Here is a 13969-nt window from a genome sequence, read left to right on the forward strand (position 1 = left end):
TTTTTAGTCAAACCCCTGCAGATTTCATAAGAGAGAAAAATTATTTAAGGTGTTATTTATATATTTTTTCCCAGTAGTATTGGTGATTATTCCCATGTCACAGAAAGATGAAACAAAATCAAGAAGCGAGTTCAGCAGATGGCAGTTTCAATGGAGTATGTTTCTTTGATCAAAAGTTAATAAGATTGCAAAATTCAAATATAATTATTTGAAGGTTATTTTTATGAGGCTCATACTGAGTAATATAGAGTAACATATATAATATATATTTTAAATTAATGCTCTATGGTAATTAGTCTTTAGGATATACTATCTGCTGAAAAACTCCTTTGCCAAACTAAAGTGTGAATTCCCCATAACATTCTGGTAGCAATATTGACCAGTTCCTGAATTTCACAGGTTACAAATGAGGAAAGCATCAGGAGGAGAATTTTCAAGGTAACAAAACCAAAAAAACAACACGTGGAAACCAAAACCTAACAGGCTCCCATTAATATTGTTGATAATGCCCCTTTAAATACAAGCATTGTTGAAGTCTTCTTTATGAATGCATTTTCTTTATTTTATATATGTAGATAAATAGATAGATGCAGTATACAGGTACACACTGAAAGAGAGCATCTGTGTGTGTGGATGCTATTCAATTCCTTTGTAGATGCACTCTTACACTGGTTTATTGTAAACCACAGCCTCATACTCTTTTCCTTTGCTGTATTTCCTTACAGCACTAATAATTACCATTATTTCCTATTAATAGGGAAAATGTTACGCTCTCTTTTTAGTATGTAAGAGATACTTGCTTTAGTTTATTGAAGAAATGGTTTGCTATGGTTGTGAATTCTTATTATTTTAGAAAATGATGTAACTGATGGCCGTGGCTTTTGCAGTTCTGTTGCTCATACAGTGGTATATGCAGTTTTCACTCTTTGCTTTTGGATTATTTCCAGTGCCAAGAAGGAAACAGGAGCATATGAGCACTGACATATTATCAAGAGCAAAGTGCAGAAAATGGATTTCTGCAGCTTGTTAATATTTTGTAATTATTTGTCCTGTCCCAGCTTGCACGTTTGATTTGCCCTGAAGGTTCTCTGGGAATGTGTGTTCACCTTCCATCTTATACCATCACATAAATTTGCAGTGAATTAGCTAGGTGACTCACTGGATAATATTGACTCACTTTACTGATGCAAAATCATATGATGTCTTCAGCATTTATTTAGAGTCCTTTCACAGCACTTACTGGCATGTTTGTTAAAATATGGTTGGTTTGACAGATGTGACAACCTATTTTATGGAGGTCTTACCATAAAATTTGCAAGACAACATATGTTTTCTCACAAATGGTAATGTTGTACAGTGTTTCTATAGCAATCGGACAGTTTTGATGTGCTACAGCTAATGTGTTGAAGAGAAATTATTTTAGATGTTTGTGGTTGCATACTAGGTAATGAGTTTGTTGTGATAGATTAGAATTGAGAAATAGGAATGTGATGGTACTGGTAACCCAGGGTATCCAGTAAAAGCACTTTGCAACATATAACAAATATTTCAAGGCCAAGCCTTGAGGTCTGATAGAATTAGTGTGGCAATTGAACATGAATCACAATAGTTAATCCCTCAGTGCATGCCGAAGCTGGCACCATTAGCTCTAATTTCCATTGAAGCAAAAGAAGGAGGTCAGTCTTGAACAGCAGCTGGACTGGAGCTGCATATATCTGTTCCACACGTTTATTTCTAGGCTTCAGTTTGTTGCCAGCCTTTATCCAGCCCCTCTCAGCAGTGCCCCAAAGTGGGGCTGTGCTAGCGGTACTTCGTCCTTCTTTCCTTCCCACCGCTCCTGTAAAGCAGGGCAGAATGATGGGAGTGGGAAGAGAAGTGCAACTCTCTTCCCAACAGGAAGCTGCCAGCTTCCAGGGCCAGGTCCTCTTGGCAGTTTTGCTCAAGGCAGTAAGTTTGACCCTCACCCACCTGCGAATTTAGAGTTAGAAGGGAATGATTTCTCTGAAGAAATTGGAAGTAAAAATCTAAGGGAGAGGGTGCAACTAGGACAGTAGAACAGAGGGAAGGGAATCAGAAAGGAATAGATAAGAAAAGCAAGTAAAATGCTTTAATAAAGCAAAAATACTTTAAGGAGATTAAAAAGCAGAAAAAAATAAGGAGTGTTACCAAAGTATATGAAAATTTACTTACTCTGTGCATGGAAAAGCTGCATAGACAGAAGATTCATGTTGAAGAAGTAAAAGAGTAATTGCAGTATGCATGCCCCTTTCTGCAATTATTCAAGTTTTGTTTAGAAGGTAACAGTTTCAACATGAAGTTCTAAACCTAAAAATTGTGACGTTATTAAAATCAATACTTACAAATATATATGTCTTTTATATAATACAAGTACTCTGCTTATGCCCTTATGTATTGTCCTGCGCAGAATTTAAATTAACAGGGAGAAACTGGGTTTATGGGGTTGGCAAGGCATGAAAATAATAAAATTATATAGTCAGAAATCATTCCTACATTTTTTCCAATCTAAACCTCATCCCAAAATATTTTTCTGCAGTTCCTGTTATATACCATAGGGTGTTCAAAGGCGCTAAAGCAGATCTCAGAAACAGAATACACGCTAATACTCAGCATATCTGCAGATCACTGTTTTATCTTCATATTACAAAGCTGCTTAAAATATCACATCTCTTTAGCCTGAAAATAGTAGCTCTTATACAGCTTTAATTTGCTCTTTATTGCAAAAGAATTTCATAAAGTTTTACAACAAAATTGCTGATGGTATTAGAGGCAGAAACCCACACAGTTTTTCGTTAGGGTCTCTGATAGCAGTGCAGGTAGGTCTGAAAAAGGGGCTGCAGAGGAAGAGCACCCAGGGCATGGCAGTACTGATGAGTGCAGCAACACATCCGTGTAACACATGGGAGTACTTTGTTCTTCTACTGAAAAAGCAGACAGGAGGAGAGGAGCCTTGCCAGTTGAGTGCTACAGCACTTCAAAACAAAGGTGATGAATAACCTGCAGCAAAGAAGGTTTCTTCCCATTTACCTGTGGGAAAAAGGGAAAAAGCATTTTGTTCACTCATAAGGTAGGAAATGTATAAATGGAAGGAAGTCTGGTTTCACTGAAGTAAATGAGAGCTTTGCCATTGCCTTCAAGGAAACCAGACCTTTACCCTTTGCTAGGTTGTTTAAAATTGCAACAGGCTTAGCAGAGTAATTTCTAAATATTACCATACCTGTAATTTAGGACTATGTCACTGTTATAACTTTACTCATTTCGAAGAAATGCAGTTATAAACTACCAAGCCAACCTTTTGCTCATTTTCAAAATACCTGTGCAAGCTAATTTAAAGTTTATTCTGACTCTCCTACCTGCTTATTAGAAAGTCTTTTGTAGCACACTGAGAGTAATGCTTCGCGTTCAGTTGTGCCTCTTCAATGAAAATGGCAAGTTTAATAAGCTGAATGTGTCCTCTGTGTACGTGTGTGTATCTGCGTAGGGCTGCCGAAGCTTCCAAAGTGCCAATACACAGATGTCTAGGACAGAGTGAAAAGCAGGGATGACATATATTTCCCCATCCTCTGCCTGTGCTTAGTTCAAGAACTTCCTGGGCCAGATCAAACCGTGAATCCATTGTAAGTAATTTGGGTAACTGACTTTACCTGAATATGTACATGACGTAATCTGATCCGACAGATATCAACTTAAATACGTATTTAAAAAGCAAATCAATAACCTGTAACCAATTAATACACATGCTTAGCCCAGTGTTTAACTAAGGGAAAACAATTTGTCTCTTTCCAAGAAGGCATAGTCTTCCCGAGGAGCAGGGTACTTGGCAGAAGGGGAATTTGCCTTGTCCCACGTGCCTTTGGTGGAAGAAGGAATTCTGTCATTGCCATTTCGGAAGTATTTGCAAAGAGATCTTTGGCATATTTTAAAATCAGTAGAATTGATTTCTTCAGAACATTTATAAAATTACTGTAACTAGCAATTGGTTGCCAGCTCTGTGTTGATAATTTTTCACTAGGCTGTGAATAGGCAAGAGCAGAGCCCTCAAGGGAAGTAGAAGAAATCTTGTCTTTGAAGAGAACAATGAGAATGAAAATATTACTCAAAATTATACTGTAAGGACAAGTGCTTGGAGCAGGAGAGTCTCTTCAGGGGAGGACAACAAATAAGGGACCCTGGCAGGTCCCTTGTTACTGGTCTTGGATTCCTTGCCTGTTAAACTCTTAGAGTTGAAAATAGTTCTTCTTCACCAAATAATCCAAATATTGAATAGTTTTTTCCTGCACTACTGCATTAAAATGTTATTTTTTTTAAGTACTGTGGTAAGAGTAACTTTAGAATTAAATTCACTTTCTATGCTGATAGAGCAGATAAATGGAGAGGCAAATTCCCTGTAAGAAAGAAGTCCTTCACAACAGTGATTGCGTCTGCACAGTACTTAGTGTGGAAGTCTGATTTCTCCACGTGAGGTTTGTGCTTCAGATGTATTTTGTTATATTCTACTTACACTGTTCAGTTGTTTGATTTCTCTGACGTATTTGTCAGGCTGAAGTTTCTTGACTGCCACAAAAGAGGTGGAAATTTTGTGCTTGCACCATTGGGACTGGTGTGTGGTAGCAGGACAGAGGACAGCCATGCACCCTGCAGTTTGTCTGCTTATTTATGTCAGAGTTATGTCACAAATGGAAATTTCCAAAAATAATAGCTGAAGTTGGTTTTTAAGTGTCATATCTGAGTCCAGTCTAGATTACCCAATGAATTCTCTGCATAGAAGGGTAACCGTTTCTTCTTACTACATGTTTCTTTGAAAAAAACCTAAATTTAGAGAGAAATGGGAGCATAGGTTATAACTGAGACCAGCTGGGCTTGGGCTGAGGCTAGGCATGCCTTTGTGTCCCCTGGCAGAGCAGAGGGTGGGCAGAGCACTAGTGCTTTGGGTGCTTAGGTGTTGGGCTTTGTGTGCCTGAGTCCCAGTGAACACATCTGTGTCTGGAGACACTGTGCTTTTCACACAGTCTATTCCCTGCTGTTGCACGGATTACAAGCAGACACGTTCATGTGTCTCTGTTCTTTTTGTGTCATTAAATGGTTTAAACTAGTCTCTTGCCTTTTGCACATCAGAATTTGTTAAAGCATGTTGGCAAAAACTGTGTGGGTTTTGGCACGTGCAACGCTGGAATAGATGTTGTGTGGTCTCCTCTGGCTAAACCTCTGTGATGTGGGTTTATGCACTTGAGGGTGGCTTCTGTCTGTAACCCAGCAGGTCTCTTCTGGCATTAAACTGGGAAAAATGGAAGCACAGAGTTAACATAGCTTTGCTTACTAGTCTGAAACTTATATCCTCCAGAAGCTGTAGTGAGCTGTGTACTTTTGACATCACCCAAGCACTTGGCAGTGCAGAAGTGTGGGGAGGAAGGGCTGTCAGCTGTCCCACTGCAGTGCCACCAACCACCTTTGAGTCCTTCACCGCTGCTGCTGATGTTTTTTCAGGCACTGGTTTCACTGTTTCTCAGCTGTCCCTCCTGTATCCTGAGGCAGAGTGAGCACAAAGGATGTGGGCTTAAGGAGTTAAATTAGTGTCTACTGAGCGATCTGGTCCTTAGCCAGGCTGCTGACTGCTATCACAGAACCACAAAATGGGTCAGATTGGAAGGGACCGCTGGAGGTCATCTAGTCCAAGCTCCCTGCTCAAGCAAGGTCCCCCAGAGCATGTTACTCCGGATTGCATCCAGACAGCTTGTGAGTATCTCCAGGGAAGGAGATTGGAGTTGGTATAAAACTAACACAGCTAAATGTACAGTTAGGCTCTAGTGTCAGCCATATCCATACAGTAGGGATTTGTGTCCAGGGGGCTAGTTAAACTCTCAGGGTGCTGGGTATTTCTCTTCCAAAGGGTATGTGCCTGCTCAGGGGCATCCTGCTTAGTGAATAAGCTTGTTAAGCTTTGGAGAGGCAGAATAGTTTGTTTTACTCATTTTCTCTTGATTGGAACTAATAATTGCAAACTGGTAATTAGCATTCTCCAAAGCCCCAGAGAAAATAAATTGTATCATAGCTTACCCTGAAATCATTAAAACATTGTCGATGTGCTGCTAACCAAGGGACCAACTGCACCTTTAAACTGTAGTGATGTCTCTGTGACCCAGGTCACAAAGTTACAGAAATGTGTGAGTGACAGGCACACATCTGGAGGGACTGCACAGTCCTCCCCTCCCTTCTGAGACATCACCAAGGTCATGTCACATTGGATGTTTTTGCATCATTGCTCTCATATCCAGTCAATAGCTTCTGACTCCGAAGTCTATTGACCAGCTGCTTATTGGATGGGAGGTAATTGCATAAGCTAAAGGGGAAAAGGGAGGCCATCCACTGGGCTGGGCTGGCATTCTGAGAGGGTGATTCCAGCACACACTCCTCACGAGGCATTCAGACATGTTGTTTAACATTATGTATTTATCTGGCACTTGGCAACTGCATGGTCAGTTATGGTGGAAAAAAGTTAATTTTAAAAAAGTGTGAACTAAACAAAGATAAAAATAATGTAAATGTTTTGAGGGACGGAATACATAAGTTATACTTCTGAAGAAAATACTATTTTACTATCTAATGTGACTTCTACTATTATTTCTACACTTTTGTACTGTCTACTGAACTAAAATAAGGTTCAGCAAAGGGTGACTAATACTGTAAGAATATTGTAATGAGTATTAATTAATACTTTGCAATTTAAATCAGAGACAATATGAAGTAGATCAGAAAAAAGTCTTGGGAAAAAAAAATCTACTACAAATGGGGTTGCTTTGTCTGCTGTTCCTCACAGTGCTATTAATCAGGCACGATACACCAAGGAACATATTATGTGATTCTGCAAGTTTTCCTGACTCTGCACTTACTAATTTTGCAAACCTATTGTTTCATTAGCGCCAGCCTTTGTACTTGGTATTCTGTCTTGAATTAGGCATACAAGAAAGGAAAGAAGAGAATTATTTCATTTACTCTTTGCTGTTACCTTTGTTGTAGCAGATTCCCACTCTAGGTCTGTGAGTCCAGGCAGACTTCCTGTCACAAATCCTGCAGAAACAACTATAGAAATCTCTCAGCCTGGGAGGGACTTCAGAAGGTCTCTCATCCAACCTTCTGCTCAAAATAGGATCAGCACCAAATTCAGACCCCAGGGTGGTGTGGGGCTTTTTCCCGTTGGGTCTTGGAAAAACCTCTGTGGACAGAGACTATAAAACCTCCCTGGGCCCCTGTTGCAGTGCTTAGTTATCCTTGTAGTGAAATGTTATCTGTTGGGGTTTTTTTGTTGGTTTGTTTTTTTTTTCCTATTTTTTAATGACTGCTTTATTTCTTATTCCCTTGCTGTGCACCTTGGCAAAGACCCTGATTCAATCTTCTTGCTGATCTCCTTGTAGATATTGGCAAGTGTCTCGGCCATTTCCCACAGGGCACGTGCATCAACTCCCTGCCCATCTTGGGTTCCATGAGTGGGCTTGGTGGAGTTGATCAGTATCCTTCTTGTACTGGAGGGCCCACAACTAGACACAATATTCCAGGTGCAACCTAGAAGTAAGGAGAGTAATAGGTGCAGTGCTAGGTAACTTTCCAATTCTCGAAAAGTTAAGTTACTGTGATTGCTTACAGAGTCCACATGAGAGTGACAATTCACCATTTGTTTCTTTATTATTGTCAGTTTAAAATTCTTCTCACTTCCTTACCAAAAATCTTCATTTGACTGTTTAATGCTCACATGTGGCTTTGCTTTATAGAGAGTTGTTTCCACTGGGTTGCAGCATCACAGGGCCATTGGTCTGGCTCTGGTAAATAAGGAAGTTGTGAAATTGTTCCTGCAAGTCTTTTATCACAGTACTGAAGTAGGGGGGAAACTGTACTCTGGAAATCAATAGCTTTCAAGAAGACTGAAGGGTTGTGCTGGATGACTTAAGTGAAAATAAGCATTCAGTGTTATATGATGGCTGTGTGGTCCTGAGATTTATAAACAGGAGTGTGCTAGTATAGAGGCTGGTTATTACTACTGTAAAGAAGCATCAGTTATCATCTCCAGCTAAGGCAACTAACAGGTTGCTGAAAAACTGGTCAGAGTCAGAAATGAGGCTTAAAAGGAACCCCAAGCCTGCACCATTCCCTGCAGAGAGCGTTCAATGCCGTAGACAGAAACCTTGAGGGAAGCTTTGTGATTCTAGATATGAAGTTACCACAACTTTCCACCGTTATAATCAGTGAGAACAAATTTCCATTAAATAAGTTTTTGAACTTTAACACAGAATGAAATACTAGATGTGAAAGAGCCTTACTGAGTTTTGAAGTGGGTGTTAATTTGCCTATTCCATAACTGGCTGGTACTTACAGATTAAGCTGATGCAGTTCTCAACACAGAGCCAAGAAACTGCCTTTGTTGTGACTGTACACCATTAGGAGAGAATCATTTAATATATATCCATCATGTTTTCATATTATAATTAATTTTAGAAAGTGGAAAAGATACCATGTAACACTACACTTTCTAACTGCTCATGAGCTGTGCTGTGTGGTGTATACAGGAAAACCAGAAGATGGATTTGCTGATAAAAAACATCTGCCTTCATGTCTCCTTATATTTAAATAGGCTATTTACATGTCCATTCTTCATATGAACAAACATATGTGTATGTTGAGTATACTTACGGAGAAGGACCAAACTGGTGAGTCATTAGGTCCTGGTTTTGTTGGTTTTCATGTTTATATGCTTTTTATTTTTTAAAATTGTTTTCCTCAGTTTGTGGTTGAATTGTCAGTTGGCATTAACACACACAGCGGTGAAATTAAGAGTAGTTAGGGGCTGGCTTATCAGATCTGAGCATAAGTGGAAAACAACAGTGTTCTAAGCATTTGACACAGAGCTGAGCAAGGGCAATAAATCAACATTAAACTGGCAAAGACTGTCAGCTGCCTGTTAAATGTTGGCTGTCCTGTTAGAAACCATAAAGGAAAGGTGAGAATGTTTGATTAGGTTATGAGTGTGTGTGGAACCAGCCCGGGTACAGCAGAAATGCTGGGCTATCTGTCATCCTCTGGTGCAGAAAGAAGGTCACAGATGGATTTGCAAGATAGGGTTTGTGAGAGGCAGCACACGCTTCTCAGCTGCAGGGGCATCATGAAGCCACGTGCTGGGACATGCAGTGTCCTTGCTCAAAGCAGCCCTGCTGTGCAGAGCGAGGGGCAAAGCATCTCTTTGCTTCGATGCACTGTGCACAGGGCTGGCAGATTAGGAGGGCCATCCATGGCCCTCCTCGTGCCATGCAGGAGTAAATGGATTTGCAGTGAGGCTGTGGCTTGAACTGAGCCCTAGCACTGCTAGTGGGAAATACCTCGGAAACTCATCAGCTTTTGCTGTAGTCAAGGTCTGTGGTGCTGCTGTGTATTTCTGTTATTTCATGTTTGTAGCTACTTATTTTTGTATTTTAGTATTTTTCATAGCACTAAATCACATGTTCAGACTTCCACAGACCCTCTAACTTTAGAGTTACCACAGCCTGTACATTAAAGTTTGTGTTTCTGGTTGTGAGCCTGCAAAGGAAGTAGCCTGATTTTCCATGCTTGCTACGCAACTCTATTTGTGGTGTGAAAGTATCTCTTATATTTTATTAAAGTCCTTTCAGAAAATGTAAAGTTGAAATGTAGGGAAATCTAAGTAATTGGTGAAGACTATTTGTAAACCACATTGAAGGTTTTTTGCTATTTCTCCTGGAAGTACTGTCTAATTATATTACATGTGCTTTACAAAGAAATTTAAACTTAATAAAATGGAAATAGCAAATCTATTGAATTACAGCAGATAAATATTTAGAGCATTTCCTAACAGCAGAATTTTAGAATAAACAACACGATAGCCCCACTAAAATAAATTAATATTAGTTTAAACATGTGCTTCACTTATGTATTGCATGGGCTACTGTTGCTAAGGGTGCTGTGTAAAACAGACCAGTAAGGATAAACCTTTCACTGCTAACTCTCAGTGATAATAAATGAAGAATGGTTTCTGAACTCTCATATCTGAACTGTGCCTCTGGTCAGAGGCTTTTAATACCCCTCAACTGAGCTTTGTTTGTCATTATGTAGCTAGTAGGTTTGAAAAGTATATCGAGAAGTTTTTAATACCTCTTTTTCTATATTTTTAAAATATGACTTAAAGCTTACAAAGAAATGTCTTTCTGATGGAAGAGTAGTTAACTCAGTCCCTCAGTTTGTGAGTGAACCTGTTGGGAAAGGTGATCTTAAAAGGTACCTCATCAGTTTCCTTTCTCAGGATCAGAGAAAAAAGAGTACACTCCCTTTCCCATATGTTGTCTCAGAGAAATATTTTCCTACTAAAACAGAACATTTTCTTTCATAGTAAAAGAAAATTTAAAAATTCTTCAGCCTGAACTTGACAGAAAATTTCACTTTTTAAAGGTGCCACCACATGTTGCTTGCCAAAGTGATTGCTCTTAGGGGAGCCTGCTGCTGCCAGGTACTGCCAAATATGTTTTGGTGTTAGAAATTATAAAGAAGAAATTATTGATGCAGCTCTTGGGGTTCTCACATGGCTTATGATTCATTTCCTGAAATATATGTGACTGCATTTGGACTGGTTTTGCCCAGGCTGTGTGTGCCATGCCAGCATGTGAAGCTATTTTAAGAGGTTTTTCTACTGACTGGCCTACTCAAAGAAGCTGGAAAATTGTTTGTTCATGTCATATATTTTAAATATGATAGCATAAGATTGCCAGCGTAAGAGAATCCTAGTATAAGGTTAGTTCAGTTAAAATTAGGAGGGCCTTCAAAAATAAATTACAGTAGTCCTGCTTGTACAGAGTTTTGGACATATTACCATTTAGTCATCATTAATAGTCATGTGCTTGGGTTTTTTCCAGACTTTGGCAAGCCCTGCAGAGATCAGAGAATAAAAATACCTTTCCAGTTTTCTGCATTCCTCATCAGTCCCCATATAATTGCAACACCACTCAGAATTTAAGAAAATCATTCTAAAATAAGAAAATTAGGTTTGCATTTGATGAATCAGGAACTTAATTGAATTGCTGTCTTCTGTATCTTTTATGTTTTTGCAATAGGAAGAAAAGGTCACTTTAATTAAAGATGCTTTAGTTTTATTCAGACATTTGTTTAAATAAATGAATCAGGATGCAGAAGAGGAATCTGTATTCCAGCCTTTAGCTATGGTTTTTTTTCCTGCACTGTTGCTATGGAGAGGCATATAAATATTTGTATCACAAACTAATTTTATTTCACTTCTAGATGGCATGGAAATACAGATAAAAATAGTAAAGAAGAGTTGTTGTAGGTGTTTTATCATGCAGAGTAATGTTTTGGAATGGGTTCAGGCACAGACTAGCAGCAAAAGAAGGTAGAAGGTGCTGTGTTTATGCATCCAACATCTTTCTATCCCATGTTGTGCAGTAGAAATGGAATGAAAGTGTCCATTCGCAGTTTCCTCTTTTCCAATTTTTTTATAGTGCTAGTTGGTATTTGTCTTTCTGATAGCTCGTATGTTCTGGGCCGTTTGTATAAAAATGTAAAAGAAAGAACTTCAGCTCAGTAGCACATGTCCATCCTCCACTGAGGGGATGGTACAGAAACTGCACAGCTGCTTAGGAGCTGGAAGGTGCATAAATTGTTTCTTCATATGATCACTCACATCTTTTCGTGTCTGGCCTTCTTCTTTCCTCGCCTGCCGAATTGCCTCGAAGGAGGCAGTGATGCTGGACACCAGCCTACAGCCTCCTGAATTCCAGCAGTGCTGTGCATCTCCTTGCCTCTGCTCCTCACCATGTCCTTTGGGCTGGTCTCCATCTCTTCTCCCTCCTGTAACTGTTGTCTCTCAGTCTTTTTCTTTGGGGACTTCAGTCATTGTAACTATTTCTTAGTATATCAGGGTGGTTCCAGCCTTCCAGACGTTGCAAGACCCTTGGATGACAACCCCAGATGGTGTGAGATAGACGCCTCTGGCACAATTTAAACTCTGCTCTTGTTGCCTCTGCAAGTTCTGTGTTATGAAACATCCTCTCTAACAAGAAGCTTCACAGAGCAGCTCTGGTTTCTCTTTCTCATCAGATATTTTCAACACCTGGGATTGTTATCCTGGTTTCACATAGAGAACTTTCTGGTGACATCCTAAGATAATGAAAACAAAACTAGTTAATAACAGGATTGGAAATAACACATATTGCCCTAGCAGTCTGCTACCTCCCTCTTATATCACAGGCTGATTTTGTTCAATCCAACAACAACAACATAAAACCCACAACAAAACAAAGGAACAACAAAAAATGAAATACTGAATAACAGTTAACAGATTGATGCGATGGGAGATGGGGGCAGCATAATGTCAGTTGTTCCTTGACCTTTTAAAATCCCTTAAAAGCTTAAATATTTAAGACCAGATGAGTTTTGTGTAAGGCATTATTCATCAGAAAAAGAATTAATTAACATACAAATTGCATCGTCATTTTCTGAGTCTTTTGGTGAGAAAAGCAATGCCTCTGTTAAAACTGTGTCTTTTGTAAAAGTCATGCATAACAGGCTTGTGTTTATTCGTTTTTAAGTACCAAAGCTCAAGCTCTTTTCTTTGGTGTAGTTTTATTATTCACAGTAGGATTTGGAAGTTCCCTGCTTTCAGATTTTGCTGGTTTGTGTAACTCATCTTGCTGCCACTGTCCTCAGCGTATCTTCTCGTTTCTCTCTTCTCTCGCAGCAAATGAAGCTGGCGGCTGAGTCACTGAAGGAGTAAACACGGAGGAATGAGGATGACTAAAGGAGTCACATGTGAGGGGCACTGCTGGAGCGTGTGTTTGTGGTGGTGTGTGGCTCTCAGTGCTCGCTCCACCATCTACTGAGTAGGTGGCACCTGCTTATGTGAAACTTGGTAAATAATCTTTGCCTGACACTGTAAAAAATTATATTTTCTCCCGCTCTCTTTGTTTCTCACATGTAATTGTTTGCAAAGTCAACACCAAATAAAGCACTCCAGCTTATGCCAGGTCTGGTTGAAATCTGCCAGACTCACTGTGCTTTGAGTGATTGAAAACAGATCCTGTGAGGAAGCATCCAGAAGCTAACTAGAGTTTTCAGCTGCAGCTTTCTAAAGGAAAAAAAAGGTAGACTATTATTTAATTCACAGTGTTTTGTCCCTTTGGGGTTATTGCCCCTCGTGTCCCTTTATTACAATAGCTGATCAATCCTGTATTATTCCAAAGACTTGCTTATTAGCCACTGTTTGCCCATAGCAAATTAATTTAAATATTTTATACATCGCATAGGGAACAACCATGTACTCCATTATAAGATCTGAGAAATATTGAACATAAATATCATAGAGTATGCATTATATACTCCTGTGTGCTGGCTCTCTAAATAAGCCTCAGTTAAAATCTTTTCAAAAGCTAGGTAAAAAGCATTCAGTAATAGTCAGATTGCTGATCAGTGATCTAAGTGTATTTATTTTTTAATTTACATTGGATTTTGGTATCACTTCCCTGGATCTTGAACTGCAGTATGGTGTGAATGGACCTTCTGATTAAATGAACTGACGGTAACAGATCAATTAAACTTCATAGTTGATATACCAGTCCTTGCGTCTGTGGTGATATCTGATTTATTTTCATTGCATTTCACAGAAAGGTAGTTTTCCTAATGTTTCATTGTTTTCTGACAGTAATAGGACCAAAACCTACAGTGTTTGCTCCTGTGACCTTGGGACAGTTTACTTTCGGCTGCTGTGACCTTCCTCTTTGGTAGATGTAACTTACCTGTACGTGAGACTTGCTGCAGTTTTGTTTGGAAAAATCTGCTGTTGCCATAATTAAGGTATTTGCCTACTTTGCACATTCTAGATTTCTGCCACAGGGCCCCCCCCAGCAGAGTAATATAACTAAGCCAAAATAATGTATTTTGCGTGGAA

The 13969-nt window shown here is 39.3% G+C and overlaps 1 protein-coding gene across 2 annotated transcripts in view; it reads left to right on the forward strand.

The window, feature by feature from the left end:
- The window catches only part of ANO10 (anoctamin 10), a 125320-nt gene extending 111681 nt beyond the window's left edge, over positions 1-13639 (forward strand). For both annotated transcript variants that reach the window (XM_017817953.1, XM_017817954.1), the window contains exon 13: positions 12764-13639. In XM_017817953.1, coding sequence (XP_017673442.1) covers positions 12764-12799 — 36 coding nt within the window. In that variant the 3' untranslated portion in view covers positions 12800-13639. The remainder of the gene's footprint in view (positions 1-12763) is intronic.
- The last annotated feature ends 330 nt before the right edge of the window (positions 13640-13969 follow it).

Source organism: Lepidothrix coronata, unplaced genomic scaffold (assembly GCF_001604755.1).
Source record: "Lepidothrix coronata isolate B3197 unplaced genomic scaffold, Lepidothrix_coronata-1.0 Scaffold64, whole genome shotgun sequence".
Lineage (NCBI taxonomy): Eukaryota > Metazoa > Chordata > Aves > Passeriformes > Pipridae > Lepidothrix > Lepidothrix coronata.